Genomic DNA, 23,380 nt, shown 5'->3' with positions numbered 1-23,380 from the left:
TAGGTTTTATAAAATATTCTTTCTGATAAATTTAATTTTGTTGAAGAAAGAAGCTTTTGAAATCAAGATTCATTACATATATAGAACACTGTAGTTTTCAGTATGGTATAAATTAGGTATTACAGTTATTCCAGTTATGAGAAGTATGATGTAGAATACAATTTATGTTTGCTAAAAATTTAGATTCATAGAATCTTAGAATCACAAGTGACCCAAAAGACTTCTCTCCTCTATAAAGAAAGTGAGAAAAGTAGCCAAAATTGTCAAAATGAAGTTGTTCAGAACTCTGGAATTTAACCAAAGGCTTGCAGCAATTCAGGAAGTTTATTCCAAAAAAAAGCTAAATCTTCATAAGAGGGAGGGAGCTTTTGGAGTATTAACTTGCTTACGTCCCATCCTCTGCTCTCCAGCATCACATTAGTCTTGAGAAATAGTCCATTTATAGTGAAAATCAGTAACCTCACAGCCACTAGAGAGCAAGATGCAAGTAGAACTTTCAGAGCGTCTTTCCCAGATAATTGTCATAATTTGACCTGTCTGGTGGTTCTTTAAGAACCCATTTGCAAAGCTCTCTGTTTTGACCTGAATCAGAGCTCCACTAATGCAAAAGCCTTTTTCCCTGGGGTATTTGTCAAAACAGTTATAGGCACATATGACTGCCTGAGACATTGGGTAATAGTTGAAGCAAACAGTATATTAATCAAAAGCTTAAAAGGATAAACTGGGGAATGAGTCTCCATTAAGGCCTTTGAAAAACTCTGACATAGTCCTTGGACTCTAGGAAGACACATGTATGTTCTGGACACTGCATATTCAGGGAAGACCTGAAAAGGTCCTAACCTCTCACCTCTGACTGATCATGAGGCTCTGGGTGGACAGGAAGTGACAAGGCAGAGTTATCAGTTGCCTAGCTGTATTTTGAAGGCATTACCCAACATGTAAACAGAGCCCTTCAGCAAAGAGTCCAGGCATTAAACAAAATCTCTTTCCAGTCATTAACTGACCACCAAGCTAACCAGGCAGAGACTTCATTGGCAAACACATCAAAAAATACAAATTTCATAGAAATTTCACCAAAACCGACGATCGTAAGCCACAACAATAACAAGCCCTGGGCAGGAGGACATATCTGATTTCTAGAGTTGCTACATTATATTATTTTAAGTGTCTAGTTTTCCACAAAAAAATCATGAGACATGCAGATAAACAAGAAAATGTGGCCTATACACGGGGCGGGGAAAGCAGTCAATAGAAACTGTCCCTAAGGAAGCAGAACATTGGATTTACTAAACCAAGACATTAAATTAGATATTTTAAATTTGTTCAAAGAACTAAATAATGAAAGGAAAAATAAAGGAACAATATCTCAGCAGGTAGAGAATACCAATAAAGAGATTTCTATTATAAAGAAGAACCAAATAGAAACTCTGGAGTTGAAAGATATAATAACTAAAAAGCAGAAGTGCTCTAGACAAACTCAACAACAGCTATGAGCTAGCAGAAGAAAAAATCAGCAAACTTGAAGATACATCTCTTGAGATTATCCAGATGAAGAAAAGGAAAAATAAAAAAAAAAAATTAAGAGCCTCAAAACCTTGTGGGGATATCATCAAGTGTATAGCATATACGTAATGAAGTCACAGAATGACAGGAGAGGTAGGAAGTGCCAGAAAGATTGAGTAAATAATGACTAAAAACTTTCAAAATGTGGGCACCTGAGTGGCTCAGTCGTTAAGCGTCTGCCTTCGGCTCAGGTCATGATCCCAGATCCTGGGATCGAGCCCCGCATCGGGCTCACTGCTCCGCGGGAAGCCTGCTTCTCCCTCTCCCACTCCCCCTGCTTGTGTTCCCTCTCTCGCTGTGTCTCTCTCTGTCAAATAAATAAATAAAATCTTTAAAAAAAAACAAACAAACAAAACAAAAAAAAAACTTTCAAAATGTGATGGAAAAATATTGTACCACATCTGAGAAGCTTAGTGATGCACTCCAAGTAGAATAAATTTGAAGAGATCCATACTGTGCACATATCATAATCCAACTGTCAAAAGACAAATATTGAATCTTGATAGTAGAGAGAAATGATTCATTACATAGAGGGAATCTTCAATAATATTAACAGTGATTTCTCATCAAAAACCATGGAAGCCAGAAGACAGTAGGATGACATACTCAAAGTTCTGAAAGAAAAAAAGTTATTAACCAAGGATTCTATATCCAGGAGCAAAACTATCCTTCAGAAATGACAAATCAAGACATTCCCAAGTAAACAAAAGCTGAGGAAGTTCATCTCTAGTAGATCTGTCCTGCAAGAAATACTAAAGGGAATCCTTCAGACTAAAATAAAAGGACAGTAGACAGTAACCTAAATCCATATGAAGAAATAAAGAGTGTTGTTAAAGGTAACTACATAGATAAATGTAATACAGTAGAAGTGTATTTTTTGTTTGTAACTCCTTTTTTCTCCGGGCACACATTTTAAAAAGATGTAATTTATGTGACAATAGTGTCACAAGGCAGGTAGAGGGCACAGAGTTTCCTTTCATTATTTAGTTCTTTGAACATATTTAAAATATCTGATTTAATGTCTTGGTTTAGTGATTCAAAAGACAACTGAATAAAGCAATAATTTAAATCTGTGCTGATGGGCACACATTTTAAAAAGATGTAATTTATGTGACAATAGTGTCACAAGGCAGGTAGAGGGCACAGAGTTTTATATACCAATGAAATTAAGATGGTATAATCCAAAGTGTAGAACACTATGTTAATTATAATCCAGAGATAAATAGCTGAAAATACATATAATAAACAATGGAGTTAAAATGGTACACTAGAAATTATCTGTTTAACAAAAGAAGGTAGAAATGGAGGAATGAAGGAACAGAAAAGATATCAGACATGAAAAAAACAAATAGCAAAATAGATGACACAAATCTTTTTCAATAACTACATTAAATGTAAATGAATTAAACACTCTAATTAAAAGACAGATATTAACAGGGTAGATTTAAAAAAAGAAAAAGAAAAAGAAAACAGGATCCAGGGTGCACCTGGGTGGCTGAGTCAGTTGATCGTCTGACTCTTGGTTTTGGCTTAGGTCACAATCTCAGGATCGTGAGATCGAACCCTGTGTCGGGCTCCATGCTCACTGGGGAGTCTGTTTGAGTCTCCCTCTGCCTCTACCCCTACCCACCTTGCATGTGCATGCACGTGCTTTCCCTCTCTCTTAAATAAATCTTTAAAAAAAACAGGATCCAACTATATGCTGTCTATGACAGACACATTTTAGATTCAAAGACAGTGGTTTACTTTTCAACAAAGATTAAAACTAAAAGGTTGGAAAGGATATACTATGCAGGCAGTAATCAGGAAACACCTGGAGTGACTATACTGATGTCATAAAAAGAAAACTAAGATAAAAATTGTTACTAAAGACAAAGTACATTTTATAATGTATATGTTCTATAGATTATATATGATATAGTATATATTGTATATATTATATTATTGTTGATGAATTTCTTGAAAGACATAAACTATTGAAACTGACTCAAAAAGAAATTGAAAATCCGTATAGACCTATAACAATTAGAGACTGAATTGATAAAACATTTCACAAAGGTAAGAGCCCAGGACCAGATGGTTTCACTGGTACGGTCTACTAAACATTTAAAGAATTAACACCAGTCATTCACAGACTTCCCCCAAAAAGGAATAGGCATGAAGAACACTTCCCAACTCATTCTAGGAGGACAGTATTGTTCTTTTATCAAACCAGACAAAGACATAATAGAAGGAGAAAACAACAAACCAATATTCCTTACATCCTTAGAGATGTAAAAATCCTCAACAAAATTGCAAACTGGAGACAGAATGATAAAAAAACATTATATACCAGAATTTAAAAAAGGACTATATACCATAACCAAGTGAAATTTATCCAAGAAATGAATGGTTGGTTCAGCATTAGAAAATTAATCAAAGTAAACACTGTATTAATAGAGTAAGGGACATAAATGACACAATCATCTCAATAGACACAGAAAAAGCACTTCTTGAAACCAACGCCATTACATCTTTCCCTCTAAGAAGATCATAAACAAGACAAGGGTGTCTACTCTTGTCACCTGTATTCAATATCATACTGGAGTTTTTAAACAGGGCAGTTAGGCAAGAAAAAGAAATAAAAGGCTTCCAGATTTAAAACAATGAAGGAAAACTATCTCTATTTGCAGATGTCATGATCTCTTATATACAATCAGAAAATCCAGCAACAATAACAAAAAAGCTATTAGAGTTAATAGACAAGTTCAGCAAGTTTGCAGGACAGAAAACCACTGTACAAGAAACAGCTGTATTTCTATATACCAACATTGAACTACCCAAAAGTGAAATTAAGAAGGGGTACCTGGGTGGCTCAGTCGGTTGAGCATCCAACTCTTGATTTCCAGGGTCCTGGAATCAAGTGCCACTTCAGGCTCCTTGCTCAGCAGGGAGTCTGCTTGAGGGTTCTCATTCTCTCCCTCTGCCTCTGTCTGCCTTGCACTCTCACTCTCTCTCTCTCCCCCTCTGCCTTCCCCTCTCCCTCCCTCTCCCCCCTTAAGATAAATAAGTCTTAAAAAAAAAAAAAGAAAGAAAGAAAACAGTTTCACTTATAAGAGTAAAACACCTAGGAATAAAGTTAAAATGCAGATAAAATGTGGAGTATCTATATGATAGAATATTATTCAGCCATAGTAAGTAATGGGACACTGATACATGCTACAACAAAGATGAACCATGAAAGCATGCTAAGTGAAAGAAGCTAGACACTAATGGCCACATATCATAGTATCCCATTTATTTAAAAAGGAAAGAATAGATAAATCCATGGAGACAGAAAGTAGATTAGTAGTTGCCAGGAGCTAAGGGAGAAGGGGAATGGCTGCTAATGGGTAGTGGGTTTCTTTTTGAAGTGATGAAAATGTTTGGAATTAGATCATAGTGCTAATTACACATCCTTTTGAAGGTACTAAGAACCACTGAATTGTACACTTCAAAAAGGTGGGTTTTATGTAAATTTTTTAAGTGATAGTGTAAAAAAAGTGACCTTAAGGCTGTTTACACAAATATGTCTCTCAGTGCAAGGATTTCTTTTAAAATATCCTTGATAATGTATCTTCTATTAAAATGTTTGGTGATATTTTAGAAAGTTTTTATAATTTGTAGTCTTACTAAATTATTCTTTTTTGAATCTTCTACAAGATGTCCAGATCTTTTCTGTAGCAAAAAGATTTGCTGCTCAGGAATAATTCATTAAAAATTATAATCTTTTCAGGATGCTTGGGTGGCTCAAGTCGGTTAAACATCAGACTCCTGATTTTGGCTCAGGTCATGATCTCAGGGTCGTGGGATCGAGCCCTGTGTTGGGCTCTGAACTCAGCACAGAGTCTGCGTGCCCCTCTCTCTCCCCCTTTGCTTGCTCGCTCGCTCTCAGAGAAAGGAAGGAAGAAAGGAGGGAAGGAGATTTTTTTTTTTTTTTTAAGATTTTTCTTTATTTATTTGACAGAGACACAGCGAGAGAGGGAACACAAGCAGGGGGAGTGGGAGAGGGAGAAGCAGGCCTCCCGCGGAGAAGGGAGCCCGATGCGAGACTCGATCGATCCCAGGACCCTGGGATCATGACCTGAGCCGAAGGCAGACGTTTAACGACTGAGCCACCCAGGCACCCTGAAGGAAGGAAGATCTTAAAGAAAAAAAGAATTATAATCTCTCCTGCAATTATCTATGAAAATTTATCTTCTTTGATATTTCTTCACTAATTTGTTTTTCAGGGAATTAGAAATTCTACTTTATGCTCAAAGTAAAACTATTTATACATTGTGTTGAGGTTTTTTTATAGCCTTCAGCTAGAAATTATCTCCAATAAAAGCACATTACATTGTGTTACATTTCTTTAGATTAAAGTTTTTTTGATCTTGATTTTCATTCAAGAACTACTAGGTATTTACCCAAAGAATACAAAAATACTAATTCAAAGGGATACATGTACCCCAGTATTTATAGCAGCATTATCTACAATAGCCAAATACGAAAACAACCCAAATGTCCATGGACTGATGAATGGATAAAGGTGTGGTGTATTATTAAAAAAAAAAAAAGTGAGGTATTTTATATACATTTATTTATACACACACACACACACAGGAATATTACTCAGCCATAAAAAAGAATGAACTCTTGCCATTTGCAACGGCATAGATGGAACTAGAGAATATTATGCTAAGCAAAGTAAGTCAGTCAGAGAAAAACATACCATATGATTTCACTAATATGTGGAATTTAAGAAAGAAAACATGAGCAGAGGGGAAAAAGAGAGAGGCAAACCATAAAACACTCTTAACTATAGAGGAAAAAAACGATGGTTACCCAGAGGGGAGGTGGGTGGGGGGATGGGTTAAATAGGTGATGGGGATTAAGGAGTGCACTTGTTGTGATGTGCACTGGGTATTGTATGGAAGTGTTGAATCATTAAATTGTATGCCTGAAACTCACATTACACTGTATGTTAACTAACTGGAATTTAAATAAAAACTTTTTTTTAAAAAGTGTATTTGTTTTAACTTAGCTGCATAATAACATCCTTTATAGATAATACCAAATGTCAGGTCTTTACATGGTTAAAATGTTCTTTTATATAAATTTTATAATCCCAAGAATTTCTGGGCTCATAGTCATTTTTTCCAAAATTGGTATATGATCTTTAACAGGTTTGAGATTTGATGTCGACAAAACACACTTTCATATAAAAATGGCTTGACAGTTCTTCCTTTCCAAAAATATTTGATCAAGGTTTCAAGAAAGCATTACTGTAGCCTATTCACTGATGATTTTTAGGGGGAAAAAACAACTTAAGTATTTAAAGCTATTACCATTCAAATATAATGCTCCCATGAATGTCCATTTAAGTTTTGCTAATAGTGGAAAAGGCACAGTGTCTTAAGATAGTGTGCTTGCAGTATATACTGGGTATTGGCAGCCTTTCAGAAATAAGAATTAAGTTGCTTACTTTCGAGTGGAATTGATCACCTCAGTAATTATTTACCCAAGGAAGGGCCCTGTCTTCAAGACACGTCTCCTTGTTCATTTGATAACATTTACTCTATTTAAATGTCAGTCTTTGAAATTTGAGCTATTAATACTTTACTCCAAAAGAATGGAATCTTAGTTTGGGGAAGACAATTGGAACTGAAATGAGTAATAGGAGTGAAAGTATGGCAGAAATTGAAAGGATGCTACATACAAAATGAATGTCCCTCCTGTTGTTTGAGTTACTAGTGAAATAAGCTGCACAATATGATGACATTTGTTGATATTTCAAGTTATCAAATTAAGGTATGTTTCCCAAGAGATTGGAAGGCAACTTCCCGGAAAACCTGGAAGAAAATGTTTTGATTTGGGGGCACCTGGGTGGCTCAGTTGGGCAACTGCCTTAGGCTCAGATCATGATCTCAGGGTCCTGGGATCGAGCCCCGCATCGGGCTCCCTGCTCAGCAGGAAGCCTGCATCTCCCTCTCCCACTCCCCCTGCTTGTGTTCCCTCTCTCGCTATCTCTCTCTCTGTCAAATAAATAAATAAAATCTTTTAAAAAAGATGTTTTGGTTTTGCTCACTTGATGTTAAGCAAAGTATTCTTAGTGAATAAAATTGCTTTCATTGATAGTAATATTTTTACTCCATGATATACTTTAGTAAATTGGAACAAGAAGATATTTTAGTGATAAAGTTATTGCGTGTAATTTTTTTTCTGTGCCTACTCAAAGAACAGGCTATTGTGGTTTCTAATCAGTATGAACAATTTCTTTCAAATTTAAGATTCAATTTGATTTACAGGTAAACAGTGTTGACCTCAGAACTGCCAGCCATGAGCAAGCAGCAGCCGCTTTGAAAAATGCTGGCCAAGCGGTCACAATTGTTGCGCAATATCGGCCTGAAGGTAATAAAATTCTTGCTGTCTGTGTTTGTTGTTTATTTGAGGTTTTAGAATTCTTCCTCTTAATAATGTTTAACTTTCCAAGCTTAACATTTTTATGTTTTGATCTCTTTTATTAATCTAGTGTTTGTTTAGTCTGAACCTACTTCACAATCCAGGTCAAAGTGTGTTCAGTAGGATGTAGGAATTTGAGTATTTCACTGTTAATTTGGATTAATTTTTAAGTGTTTATTTTTTAAAATCTGTCCTCTAACCAAACACATACCTTTACTAACTCAGTGATCCCAAAGGATCATAAAAACCATATGCAATGATAGCATTGCCAGAGAAAATTTGGTCATCCCAATTTTTTCTGACTTTTGAATTAGATTATGTTTGTTAATATCAAGATTTAAGATACGTTTATAATACCCTTTATTGCTGTTTAAAGAGAAAAAAATACAAGTTTGGTATGTAATGTGTTTCTAGATAGTGAAGTATCATGGACATGACCTAAGTTCCTAGGGGGGAAGAACGTGGTAATGGAAAACTTAAGGTCATGCCATATTTAAACATAGGTAAAACTTCAGCAGCATATAAAAAGCGTAAACATCCAGAAGAATACATAGCATACCGGCTAGTGTTCATAAACAACAAGGTGAAGAAGGAAAGAATGATGTGACTAAAGGAGTCAGTGAAACAGTTTCTAATTGAGCAACTGTTAAATATATATTTGTTTCTTAGATTGGAATTTATTTTTGTAACAAAACCTAAAAAATTTTTTTAGCTAATCAAAGTAGCATGTAGGGCTTTCCTTGCTATTTCATAATACATACAGTTGTAAACCTCAGCATTTTAGGTCCATTAACTGAACAGAGGTAAATCCACTTACATAATGATAAATTCCAAATAAATTCACATTAACCAAACAAATAGAGACTAATATATGAAATCAGAATGCCAGTTTGTTAATTCAGTGAGAAACAAAACCTCCAGTGGGGCCACGCATGCTTTTATCTTCTAGCCAACACATTCTTGCCCTATAGGTGTGCTGTATGGAAGCCAAGTTCTCAGTATTTACTAAGATACTGTCTTCTTAGTATTATAGAGGGGTTCTCATTTATATAGATGCATAAGGAATATAGACTATTTAGGTATGATTAAAGGTAAGTCAATATCTGACCTCCCCCAGAAAACATACAAAAGCAACACGGAAAATAAAACATACACGCACTTCTACCAACAGAACTCCACCTCACATTAAGCAAAACTAAGATGACAGATATAAGACCTGGACAACAAAACATAGGCAAAGACTTGCTTATGCAGCTTGAGATCTGGCAGAAGCCACACAGAAAGAGGGAAGAGTAAAAATATGGAATGTTGAGAATTCTCAGTGGTGGCAGAACTTAGATTATGACAGAAAATTACTCTTTCTAAAGATGAGGAGCTTCTTTTTGAGGTATAAAAACATCATCCTTTTGGTTTTGACAAGACTCATGACAATTGGAGTGAACATGCTAAAACAGAAGCCCTCCTTGATGTGGTTTGGTTTAGAGAAGTGGAGTAGTAGTATTTGGGTAAAAGAATCTGTCTGGATAGCATCAGATAATGTGACAGTCCTTTGGTTTCAAAGGCCATGAAGATACTGTGCTTCTATCCCTCCTGCACCCCTTAACTTTCTGGTTCAGCCAAATAGCTGGTCCAGCAAAATCCAACTCATTCAGTAATAACTGGTTAAAAAGTAACTGTCCTGGCATTCATACAAAGATATTAAGAAGTGGAAACAAATAGCAAAGCTTGGCAACAAATAAAAGTTAGCCACACACACACAAAAACATTGGCATAGATCAGATGAAAATTTGATCTCAGTATTTTCAATAGCTAATACATTCATTTCTTTGAAAGAAGACCACTAAATAGAAGTTTAAGAACTGTATGGAAAAAATGGCTTCACAACCAAGACATTGATTTTGAGATAGCAGAACCCAGGAAGAAAAAGAAAGCAATTTTTAAAATTGAACACAAAGACAAAGAGATACTGCAGAAATCAATAGAGGACATAGAGGATACAAGAGGAAAAATAAAATGAAACAAATAAGAATTTTAAAAGATTAGAGAGAAAATATTAGCAATGGAAGACCGGCAAGAATGTATATGCAATACATAATTAGACTTCCAGAAAAATTTTTTAAGAAGAGAATAAATGTTTGAAATTATACATTGAAGCAAACTTTACTGAATTAAAAAGAAGTGAATATTTCTATTAAAAGGACACAACATGCTAGGAAATTGAGTCAGAATCATCAGAATTCAGACATATTCTAGTTAATGTTTGCCAAAAAAGAATCTTCTGAGACCCAGGTAAAAATACTGAGTTATATTTAATAAGGAGTTAAAAATTTATTGATAGGAGGAAGAATTGCTCTAATGCTTGGTAAGCATAGACCAGAACAAGGATAGTTAACTTTACCATTTTTTATATTTAGCAGCTTTTAAATAATTCTAATTTACATCTGTATGCACTAGATACACCACTTGCCACTGATGGTTGGGAAGGGTAAGCTACCATTTTCCTAGGATAGTTATTGAATGGGCCCAAGAATCTTCCTTTCAGATTGTCTTTTTCTGTGCTTATACTGTTCTTCTTCTCTTTTGTTCTTTTTTTGAGATTTCTATACTTTTATAAGAACCTTTCTAATTGATACTTTTTCTTCAGTTGTATTCAAAATTTAAACTCTTCTCTTGATGGAGCCATTTTTTTATCAAGGAGAATTTGCATTCTACTTTGATTATTAAAGTAGCTACGCTTTAGTAAGTGTTTCTGTTTCCAGTTTAGACCCTTATGTTGATTACTCTTATAGATGTATTCTTTTCCCCCAACATCTCCTGAGCACCAGACTTATTATGTATCTTATTTGATGTCACCAGCTGTATTTCTCCATAGTGTTTGCAACTGAGCATTCCTGAAACAATTATTTTACCATTTCAGCACATGGTACCTCCATTGATTCTTAAGCCAGAAGACCCAGAGCCCCTTTCTCAATCTGTGTATCCAGATACTTCCCTAACCAAAGCCACCATCCTTTCTTACCTAAACTATTCTGATAGCCTCTAACAAGTCTCATTATTTCTTTCTTGATTTTCTCCAATTCATTCTGTTCATCAAGCAAAGTGATCTTTTTAAATACAAAGATTGCATTGTGTCATTTCCCATTTAAAACATTTTTCATTAAATGCTGAATAAAATCTAAACCCTTTAATAGGACCTGCAAGGAAGGCTCTGTGTGATTGAGCACAGCACAACACATGTGATCACTGCATGCCTCTTCTCCTTCCTTTGCTCCTTAGGCTCTAACCATACAGATCTTCTTTCAGACCCTTTATTGCATCATATACTATCCTAATTCTCTGATCATTCTGTACTTTCTTAGAGTGTTCTTTTTCCCTGTTCTTTGTATGGCTGGCTCTTTCTCATGATTCCGTTTCTGATAGCACTGTGGTATTTTTTCTTTATAACATTTAACACAGTTTATAATGAGATGTTTATTTAGGTGCCTGTTTGTTACTTATTTAAACCTTGCTCTAGAGCCTTATGAAATACATACAGATGTTGAGATAGATTCAGATAACAAAGCTAGTAATAGCTAGGATTCAGTCCCTGATCTATTAACCTTCAAAATCTAGATACTTTTCACTGGGAATATTTTAATGAGTGCTTAGTCTGGCAATGTTGATGTTTACTGTATTCTTCTTTTACCATAGCTATGGTACCATTGCCTAAGAAAAACATGGTAAGTACCAATAGAGCACAGAAGACAGCCTTTGCCTTAGGAATTCAAAAGAAAGTACTTCATGTTGCCTGGCATGAGAAAAGATACTATAGAGGGGCACCTGGGTGGCTCAGTCGGTTAAGCGTCTGCCTTTGGCTCAGGTCGTGATTCCAGAGTCCCAGGATTGAGTCCCACATAGGGCTCCCTGCTCCGCGGAAGCCTGCTTCTCCCTCTCCCACTCCCCCTGCTTATGTTCCTCTCTTGCTGTCTCTCTCTGTCAAATAAATAAATAAAATCTTTAAAAAAAAGAAAAGAAAAGCTACCATAGAATAAGATTGGGGATTAACTGGAAACCTAAAGAATGGATAGGATTTAAATGGGCAGAGAGAAGAAATGACATCATAGATTAAAAAAAACAGAGACCAAAAATAGAGTTAAAATTTAAAAGCATGTTTTGGGTACTTTGAAGACACCTGTCCTCCTTGCTGTATTGCTACTTACGTTGTTTGTTTATAAGGCAGTGATGCTATATAGTTTTATGTTTCATTTTAATATATTTTTAACAAATGTATTTTTGTTGTACAACATTTTTTAAAAATATATATATATATTCCACACCATCAGTGTGTAACTGCTATGAGGGCCAAGGATATAAGTTGAAGGCTCAGATTTTCTTTCTCAGTGAACTGGCCATTTTAAGAAGTATAAAAGCAGGGCGCCTGGGTGGCTCAGTTGGTTAAGCAACTGCCTTTGGCTCAGGTCATGATCCTGGAGTCCCAGGATCGAGTCCCGCATCGGGCTCCCTGCTCAGCAGGGAGTCTGCTTCTCCCTCTGACCCTCCCCCCTCTCATGTGCTCTCTCTCTCTCTCAAATAAATAAATAAAATCTTTAAAAAAAAAAAAGTATAAAAGGAGTCATCTGACACTCTGCTAATCAGTCATCTCTGCAGTTAGTATCTTCACTTTACTAAAGATAAATCCTTTGGGGATTCTCTGCTTCATTGCTAATCTGACATACATGTATTCATACAAACAGGCAAAGAGGTAAGCTTTTGGTAGGAGTAAGTTTTTATCTTTCAGGATCTATAGCTCTAATCAAACACGGGCACTGGAATTACTATGCTAGTGTTTGACTCTGTATTCAGAAGTTACAAAATTTTGACGAATAGTTTCTGATCTATAGTTTAAGAGCTTCCTATGGGTTGGGTAATAGAATATACTAGAAAAATTGTGTGCTGGATATGGTACTAACCATGTTACATTTATTAACTCTTTTAACTCCCATAAAAACTATAAGGTAGGCACTGTTACCTCCATTTTACATTACAGGTGAGTAAACAAAGACACAAAAAGTTTAAGTAATTTGCCAGTTATACGGCTATTACATAGTTAAGATTTCTTCTAGCCTCTTCGTAGAGGAGGAAAAACTTTCTCTCTAACCTTTTAGTTTCAGTTGCTGGGGCCTGCAACTTAAACTGACAAAAGATTCACATGAGAAAAGGGTTTATTTTATATGCATATGAGGAGCCAGCAAAAGAAGTAGGGCTCATTAATTGCTTATATACCTAACTTAGTATGGAAAAAAGAGAGGAAAACCTTCTGTGGGAAAAACAAATAGGTTTCTTTAGGAAAAACAAACGGATTTTTAGGAGAAAGTTTGTAAAAATGTTGTCTATATATAAATAAGAGTAGTCTTCCCTTCTCAAAGCCATAATACTCCCCAGGAGAGGGGATTTATGATAGCCTTATTTCCTTTGGTCAGATAAGGGAAGCTCTGGGAAGGCCTTCTTTCTGCATTTGTTGAATCTCCAGTGTCTTCAGTTTAAAGTAATCTTTATGACAACTCTGGGTTCCAAGTGGGTCCCCACACCCTGAAAAGCCTAAATATTTTATCTCATTGTTCCTCAAGTACACTATATCAGCTTTCAGACCTTAAATCTAAATTTTTGGTTAAAAAATATTGATAATATTACAATGATATTATAAAGGAAAAAGAAAAGAAAAAGAATTAAACTTAACATGAAACTATAAATTTGTGATCTTTTTTCCCACAAGGAAAAAAAATTCCTTGAAACTGATATTATTATTCCTAATTTTTAAGTGACAACTGAAATCTAGAAAAGTGAGATTTGATCAGAGCCACTTGTCTCAATTCCAAAGCTTTAATTTAAATCTCAGCTGCAGAGGTAGAGTTTTAACCCCAGTCTCCTCATTTTATTTCCATTATTTCTTCTGGTAACAACCAAAGAGAGGAGAAGTACAGACTAAATGGAGAGGTTGTATTGGACGAGTGGCACTTCTTTGTTAAACAAGCATTTGTCATCTCTTAGAGTGATTTTCTGTAGCTGGTTCCTAATTAAATTTTGTTTTAGTCTCTTACTTTCCTTCCTGTATCTTTCTACCCTTTCCTACTACCTAACCAGCCTGCCTTCTTACTCAGAACATTTCCCATTTTCTTTTCTAAACCAGTTGTATCTATTCTCTGAGAGTTATTGCTCTCAGTTGTTAAGTTCTACATTTAATTAATATATTTCATTATAGAGTATAAATGAGTTTTATTCTTCACAGTTGGGATTGCAAGTTTAAAGAGATTGGGGGAGATACCATTTATCCGCACTCTTCCCCTAATTTCTTCCATCTTTTCACTTCTAGCAGAATCAAAACAAAGATTAGAAGTTGAAAGGGGGAACAAAATGCAGAAAATAAGCTGTTAAACATTATCTCTCCTCTTATAAGCATACACATATTATTTAACTTACAGCCAGCAGTTCAGAGACTCCCTAAATATATTTCATGACAAGTTTGAAATTTTCTGAAATGCTGAATGGGGAAAACTTTTTGTATAACATTTCCGTTTTCTTCCAGTATAGCTTTCCTGGAATGAGTTGTGGTATGATTTCTAGGAAAGCGATATAAATAACTTCACTGAAAAAAGAAATTAAACTCTCCCCCAAAAATAAAATCTAAGAAAATGTATACAGGATGGATATACAGTGGAAATTGATAGAGCTAAAAATATTAATTGATTGAACAGAAAGGAAAGTGAGGAATCTTAGCTACCTAAATGAAATGGGAGGTTTAAAGGAAAAGTAAATTTGAGGAAAGTGTTGAAGTATGTTCTGAACAGACAGATGGTTAGGAGGAATTGTTAGTATTAAGTAAAGACCATAAATAGGAAAATCTGAATAGAGTAAGTGAGGCACAAATTTAAGAACTTAACAGGAATTGACTTAGCTCTCCAGTATCTTAAATGTTGAAGAGACTTTAACTGCTACTTTTAGTAACGTAGTTACTTCTTAGGAAAGAGTATTCTTCTTTACTATAAAAAGTAATGTGAAAAAAATACATGTTCTTTTTACAGAAGGTTTTTAAATTTCTGAAATGCAGAATGTTTTAAGTCACTAGGACTTTCATTACTTCAACTGGCAAAATCACTGAAAAAAACTAATAATGCTCCATGAAATATAATGAACATTTTTATTAAAGGCATCACAGAGCTGTTACGGCAGTAAGGAAGCACAGACATCGCTTTTGTATAAGAGCTGTGATATAATGGCTTGGAAGAGCCAAATTATCGAATTTTCAGGAATTTGGCGAAGTAGTTAAATACAGTCATTATTAAAATAATGGCACCTGGCAGGCTCAGTCAGGAGAGCCCATGACTCTTGATCTCAGGGTTGTAAGTTCAAGCCCCACATTGTAGAGATTACTTAAAAAATAAAATCTTTAAAATAAGTGAATGAATAAGTAAATGTACAAATAAGATATTTAAAAGATTAAAATATTAAAAACAAAAGTAATAAAATTATACTGAAAACTCATCACTTCCTAATAATCTTCTGGGACGACCACTAAAATAATGGATTGATAGAGCAGTGGGACAAATAGAAAATTAAAAATAAGATAGTAGATTTAAAGTTGAATTGCCCAGAACTACCGCCTCCCCATTCCCAGAAAAAAAATAAAATTGGATAGCAAAACCAAAATTTATTAACAGATCTTTAATAAAACTAGAGGAAAAGTAACTCATGAACCCCAAAATACAAGCAAGTATAAACAAGTCATCAACAGCTATGAGACCCTATAATAACCAGCATCTGTACAAGGGGAAGCAGCACAAGAAGCCCAAAATCCAGTCAGTACCCACTAGAAAATGCAGTGGCCAATTTGAGAACAGTATCTACAACTCTAAGGGTTTTTGCACAATCTACATTTTAAGTGCAGGGGATCTACAATAAGGTATGAGGGAGAAGGGCCCTCTGACACAATTAACCAGTGATAGCTCCATTTCAGTTCAAAGCCCTACACTAAGAGAAAACTTCTGAGAATAAAATCCAAATTGAGCAGGATAGGGATAATAGGGCCAAAGGAAATAGAAGGTATGGACGAGTAGAAGGAAAGTACACCACCAGGAAATCTTAACAGTGTATGAGATCACATCTTGGAACATTTGTCAGAAACAACAAAAGAGGGAGCTCCAGAGCTGTGAAGATAGAAAAGCTATCCTAACCCAAAATAGTCTTATCTAAAAGTTCAGGAAAACTGGGGCACCTGCGTGGCTTAGTCAGTTAAGCATCTGCCCAGGACCTCAGGGTCCTGGGATTAAGCCCCATGTTGGGCTCCCTCCTCAGCAAGGAGTCTGCTTTCCCTCTCCCCCACCCCACCCTAACTTTGCCCGCTTGTGCATGTGCTCACTCACTTGCTCTTTCTCAAATAAAATCTTTAAAAATAAATAAAAATAAAAGTTCAGGAAAACTAATTCCACATAAAAATGAACAACAGAAAAGGATCAATACTGAATCCAATGGAAACCTGTTTGAAAAATGAAAATAAGGATCAGAATAACATCTCCACAGTGAAAATATGCCAGGAAAACATGCCCATGAAATAAAAGTATAATCTTAATATTTCAAAACAAGTTAAAGAATAATTATGGAGTATATGAAAGGACAACATAAATGAGTTGATGAAACTTAGAAAATTATTAGAAATAAAACTTTTATTTTAAAAATTAAGTTTTAACAAAGAGGAGAGTCTGAGCAGACTAGTTAGAGTTCAGTCAAGGAAGTGGATGGTAGTAGAGACGGAAGACTCCTTACCTACAGAGAGATTGATCCGATGAATACATATATGCTAAAGGTAATGTTGTCTGTAATTTTCATTTTTAGAGAAGTGCTAAATATGGAAAGGGAGAAAACTAAAATATAAACCTATAATATTAGATTAGAATTGGAGAAATTGGTATAAACATAAGGTTTTCAATTTATATAAACAAATATAGTTATAAATGTCTATTTTACATATATAATGTGTGTGTGTGTATACACACACATACATGCATGCACATAATTCTCTAGCTCTGTCCACTGAGAGAGCCTGGACCTAATAGCAGTGAGCACACCTAACTCTCAGATCTTGGCTTCTAAATACTCTTCCCCACCAAAATTACCATGGCTGTCTGGATTAATGGCCAGTTCCAGGGGTGGGGCAGGGAAAGTACTAGATTATTCTGTAATATTCTGTGCCAGAAAGCAAGGAAATGCTCAAGGAATGATGGAGATGTGTCAAAAGGACAGGATATCCAGTTTGAGAGGGTTCCCACTGGCTAAATTGAGAACAATTTGAGCTATATTGAGCAACAATTTGAGGTTATACTGCACTGAGTAAATTCGGAAATCATGAGTCTTTACTAATAAAAATAATTGAATTAGTTGGAAGTTTGATGAGAATGGAGAAGTATATATGATTTCAATAACTTATTATTTGCAAAGGGAAAAAGTAATTTCACAGTAGAAAAACCTGGCAGACACAACCTCCATCAAGTGCTGAAAGTTAATAACATTAGGAATGAGACAAATCAAAATTGTAAAACTACTTGCCAGGGTGCAATGGAGAGAACATAACATCTCTTCCTTGATATTCCTGCCAAATTTGCACAACCAGAATCTAATCATGTGGAAACATCAGACAAACCTAAAGTGAGAGACAGTCTATAAAATAACTGACCTGTAATTTTCAACAGTATCAAGATTACAAAGTCAAGGGAAGACTGAGGAACTGTTGTGACTGAAGGAAACTAAAAAGATCTGACAACTAAATGCATGTATGCTCAGATATTACAACTCATGATTCAGACTAGATCCTTTTGCTATACAGGGCATTATTGGGGAAACTTCAGTGGGGTGTGAGCACTAGATAGTAATGTATTAATGTTACTTTTTGATTTTGATGGCTTTGTTACATAAGAAAATACCGTTATTTATAGGAAATATATACCAAAGTATTCAAGGGTGATGAGACATCAAGGTAGCAAGTTACTCTCAAATGGCTCAGGAAAAACAGTTTCTGATTGCTTCAGGCTTTAGAAAATATATTAATAAGAAAAGCAGAGAATAAAAAAGGATTTGAGAATGACAGAGTAGGCAAAGAATATTCAGCATACATAAGGAAAAAAAAAACAAAACAATGCATATAGAACAAATACTAACAGTGTATAAACAAGAAAACTGTCCTGAAGTTTTAAAAAAATCAAACTACATATCAAAAAGTCATTCTGTTTACCTAAGGTGATAACCAGCACTGAGAAAAATTCTCATAAAATTATTGGGATTAAAAACACACACACACCCTGCCCTCCAAGCCCCGCAGCCTCTCTGCTCTCCTTCTCTGCCTGGCTCCATTCCCCTGGAATTCCCTCACTCCCAGGACTGGTCTGTCCTGTTCCATCTGTTCAGGATGACATTGAAACTAAAAACAAATTGAGAAAAAAACAAAAATTGTATGCAAGTTTTTACTTTCTGTCACTTGTTTTTAACTTCACAAATAAATAACAAAAATCTCAACATAAAAAAGTAAAGAAAAAAAAAATTCAGTGGAATTCAAGGCCAAAAAAAAAATGCCCTTTAAAGGAAAGAAAATGAGGTAGTCATTAGAACTTCAGCAGTGGCTCTTGGGAAACACTGTAGTCAGCATACTCAATCAAAGAAAGAAACTGAATCAAATAGACTTTCATATATAAAGGCTGCAGTCAAATGTATAAACAGATTGATATTCAGGTCACTCTGAGAAGAAAGAACAAACTTCAGACACACAAAATGTTGGGAGAGATACTGACCTAAGGACTGGTGCTAACAATTAATTTAGTTGTAAGTAGGAGAATATATAATATGAAAAGACTGTATGCTCTGACAATTTGGATAAAGTACAATTATCAGAAAATGGGGAAAATTTGAAGATCCTATGAAAATAGTATAAGCTTTCTAATTGCTTTAAAGTTTAAACTGGATATAAAAGGATAATATTTCAGTTTGGCTCTGTGGAGATTGCTCATGGTGAAGGGGGCAAAAACCAAACAAAAGATTACCATTAGAACAGAAGAATAAACCTTCCTAATTTTATATTTATATATTTGTCTTTGAAAGTATATAAATGTATTTTAAATATTTTATTAAATATTTGAATATTTTTATGAAATATTAAACATTTAAAATAATTTAATACATTTATAAATATATTTATAAAATATAAATTTAGTTTTTATATATACGTATATATTTATATAATTCCTTGTTTTAGGAATTTAATATGTATTTTTAAATTTAGGAAGGCTTGTCCTTTTGTGTTTGTGTATGTGTAAACAAATAGACTGCACAGCAAGAGTGTGTTCTAGTTACTATTTCATAACTGCTCCAAAGCTTGGTGGATTAAAACAATAACCATTTTATCGATTCTGTAGATTAGGAATTCAGTCATGACTTTGGATGGTCTTTGTGGCATAGACTGAGGTCACTTAATGGGATTCAGCTGGTGGATGAGGGCCCAAAATGGTTTTACTCCCCTTGTCTTGTGCTTTGGTGGTACTGGCTAAAAGTTTGGGCTCAGAACACCATCATGGGACCTCTGCAGCATGGTGCTTTGAGGATTATCAGACTTCTTCCATGGTTATCTGACTAACCCCAAAACAAGCATCCCTAAAGAAACAGGCAAAAGTTTCATGGCCTCTTTTAATCTAACTTTGAAAATCACATATAATCATTTCTACCATGTTCATTTGCGTGTGAGTCAAAGGCCAGCCAGAATTCAAGGAGAGGGTGATTAGACTCCACCTCTTGATGGGGGAATGTCAAGGTCACATAGTACAAGAACATGTGGGATGCAAGCACATGTCTTGGGAAAATATACTCTGACACAACTGTTGATACAGAAGGCTTGCCATATATATATATATAAATAAAGTATAAAATAGTATGAATAGAACTGAGATCAAACAACTTCAGTTATATCGAAAGTTACCTTAATTGTTCAAAGAAAACAATTTTCAGATTTGCTGATAAAGCAGAATCTAACTCTACAGTATTTTTTTTCTAACAAAGAGATAAAGGCTAAATGCAAAAGAGCTATATAGCTCTTAAAAAAGAATGAGAGGGGTGCCTGGGTGGCTCAGTTCGTTAAATGGCTGCCTTCGGCTCGGGTCATGATCCCGAGGTGCTGGGATCGTGCCCCGCGTCGGGCTCCCTGCTCAGCGGGGAGCCTGCTTCTCCCTCCCCCTCTGCCTGCCACTCTGCCTGCTTGTGCTCTCTCTCTATCTCTCTGTCAAAAATAAATAAATAAAATCTTTAAAAAAAAAAAAAAAAGGGCGCCTGGGTGGCTCAGTTGGTTAAGCGACTGCCTTCGGCTCAGGTCATGATCCTGGAGTCCCTGGATCGAGTCCCGCATCGGGCTTCCTGCTTGGCGGGGAGTCTGCTTCTCCCTCTGATCCTCCCCTCTCTCATGTGCTCTCATTCTCTCTCTCTCAAATAAATAAATAAAATCTTAAAAAAAAAAAAAAAGAATGAGAGATGTCTATATATGCTACCATACAGTGTCCTTACTATTACTGTTAGTAAGACTATTACTATACTTTCTGTTAAGTAAAATAAGCATGTTGGAAGAAATGTGTAGGTTACTGTTTAGAAAGGAGCAATGCGTATATATATATATGTGTGTGTGAATATGTAATATATACATAATTACATATTACATATATATTAAAATAACACAGAATAAGTATGTGTAAATATATTTACATATACATGTGTATCTGCTTCTATTATTAAAAATGGAAGAATAGGGGCGCCTGCGTGGCTCAGTCATTAAGCGTCTGCCTTCGGCTCAGGTCATGATCCCAGGGTCCTGGGATTGAGTCCCACATCGGGCTCCCTGCTCAGCGGGAAGCCTGCTTCTCCCTCTCCCACTCCCCCTGCTTGTGTTCCTGCTCTCTCAAATAAATAAATTAAATAAAATCTTTAAAAAAATAAATAAAATCTTAAAAAGAAATGGAAGAATAAACCTTTATTTTTTTATTTATTTATTTTTTTAGAAGAGGGAAGTGGAGGCGGGTGGAGGGCCAGAGGGAGAGGGAGCGAGAGAATCTTAAGCAGGCTCTACACTCAGCGTTGTGAGATCATGACCCAAGCCAAAATCAAGAGTTGGATGCCCAACCAACTGAGCCACCCAGGTGCCCCTGGAAGAAAAAAACTTTCTTTAAATGTTTATAATAAATACTAAAAAAGCCTTTCTTTAAATGTTTATAATAATCCTTTCTTAAAATATTTATATATAGTGACCAGGACAGAGTAGGGTAGGAGAGAGGGTTAGAAGTTAAACTTTATCTTTAATATCCTTGTTTTACAGATACAACCTTGGAACTATTTTACCTACCTGTTAAAAACAATGAAAAATTTTAAAAGCAACCCCTAAAAATTGAAGGTGAAACTAAATAAGAACAAATGAACCTAAATGTATATCCAATTGGCAACATTAACACCTAGGGAGGAACTACTCAGAGTCACTTTAAAACAGCCATTAAACTGTATATATCTCTCTCTCTCTCTATTAGACCATGCTCTAAGTAAGATAAAAAGAAGTAGGGAAAGTAATTAGCTGTTTTCAGTAATGATGTCATGGTCTTAGTTGGTGGTGGTGTTATTTTAAAGCTGTTGTGAATGTAATAGTGGATAAAATTTTAAGTCACCATGCAGAACTCTGTTATTCCCAGTGTCTTAAGAACTAGAATTCCTCTTATGCAAGAAAGCACATACAGATATGATTGAACAGATAAATTAAAAATCTAACGGTCTTAATTTTTAATTAGAAGAACCAGTTTAGGGGTGTCTGACTGGCTCAGTCAGAGAAGCATACCACTCTTGATCCGGGGGTCGTGAGTTCAAGCCCCACGTTGGGTGTAGAAATTACTTAAATAAATAAAACTTTTAAAAAAGAAGAAGAACCAGTATAAACTCAAAGTTCACTTTATATTTTTATTTATATCTCCATCCATCAGTCTGCCTGTATCTTAGCTGTGTCTACGCAAATAAGGCTTGCCGTGAGTTGTTAATTGTTGAATTGTAATGGGTACATTATATTGTCTACTAACGTTTATATTTTAAATTTTCTATTATATTTTTAAAGGACAATAAGATAACATTTTATTACATATTAATATGAGAGCTTTTAAATGTCTTTGAGTTTTTTGATAAATTGTTGCTTCAGTTAATCTTAGTACCCATAAAACAAACTTCGTAACTATGGTAAAAGGAAGAATAACTCCACAGTAATCACGCTTACTCTTACTCTGTCTTCTTAAACTATACAAACTCCCAAGCAAGGGATTTGCTCTTGATATAAGACTGGTTTTATAAGAAAATCTGATGAGCTCTAACCTAATTTCTATAAAATAATTTGTTTATTATAAATAGAGAAGAAGGTATAAAAGTGTGTAAGTGTATAATTGCAATATATTTGAAAAAGTGCCTAAGGTTTTAATAGATTTGGTAGTTTTTATGATATAGTCTAAAATAGTTCATCTTCAAAATCATATCTGTTTTTATATAAAAACGTTCTTAAAATGTTTATTCAAATTGCTTTGTGTCCTATTTTGGCATTTTGAAAATTTATAAATTACAAAATGAATTGAAGTAAATTTAGTTTATTAATTTTTAAGACATATTTTTGCTGTATTAAGGGCAGTAAACAAAGCATCTATTACAAATCATTATAGGATTGTTCTTTTTAAGTATAAAAATCAGAATAAATTATGAGTTTTAGTTTTTAAAATTTACAGTTAAATTAGATAGTAATATGAGATTGATACTGGTATTTGATGCATGACAGTTGTCTTTTAATTGATTAAATGTGATATGAACTTTAAGATAGCATATGAGAAAGTTCTCATTCCGCCAATTCTAACTTATGGTACATTTAGAAAATTGTTAATTTTTTTTTTTGAGGTTTGCATTTTGGCCAAAATCTTATATAGGTTACTCTATTAAGGTTCTAACCACATTTAATCCAAAGAAGACCGCTAACATATTTAATACTTTATTTTCAAGTAACTTATTTTAGAATCTAAAGTATAAATTTTATTTTTTTTCCCATCAGAATACAGTCGTTTTGAAGCCAAAATACATGACTTACGGGAGCAGATGATGAATAGTAGCATTAGTTCAGGATCAGGTTCTCTTCGAACTAGCCAGAAGCGATCCCTCTATGTCAGGTAAATTTTTTTACTTCTAATTATGGCAGTCCTTATTTATGCATGCAAAGTCCTTCACATTTTTTACTATGACTGAGTTAGTTTTACTATAGAAAAATACATTGCAGGGTCTCCTGCCTGGCTCA

General features: G+C 34.8%; 1 protein-coding gene across 11 annotated transcripts in view; it reads left to right on the top strand.

Moving 5' to 3' along the window:
* The window catches only part of DLG1 (discs large MAGUK scaffold protein 1), a 250,368-nt gene that overhangs the window by 185,434 nt on the left and 41,554 nt on the right, over nucleotides 1–23,380 (top strand). For all 11 annotated transcript variants that reach the window (XM_045903112.3, XM_045903111.3, XM_045903117.3 and 8 more), the window contains 2 exons: nucleotides 7,872–7,974; nucleotides 23,141–23,255. In XM_045903112.3, coding sequence (XP_045759068.1) covers nucleotides 7,872–7,974; nucleotides 23,141–23,255 — 218 coding nt within the window. The remainder of the gene's footprint in view (nucleotides 1–7,871; nucleotides 7,975–23,140; nucleotides 23,256–23,380) is intronic.

This window comes from Mirounga angustirostris, unplaced genomic scaffold, assembly GCF_029215605.1.
Source record: "Mirounga angustirostris isolate CCGP_5_RB_7025 unplaced genomic scaffold, mMirAng1.0.hap1 SCAF_1, whole genome shotgun sequence".
In the NCBI taxonomy this organism is placed as follows: Eukaryota; Metazoa; Chordata; class Mammalia; order Carnivora; family Phocidae; genus Mirounga; species Mirounga angustirostris.
Note: the sequence above shows the minus strand (reverse complement) of the source record. Positions and strands in the feature narration are given on the sequence as shown.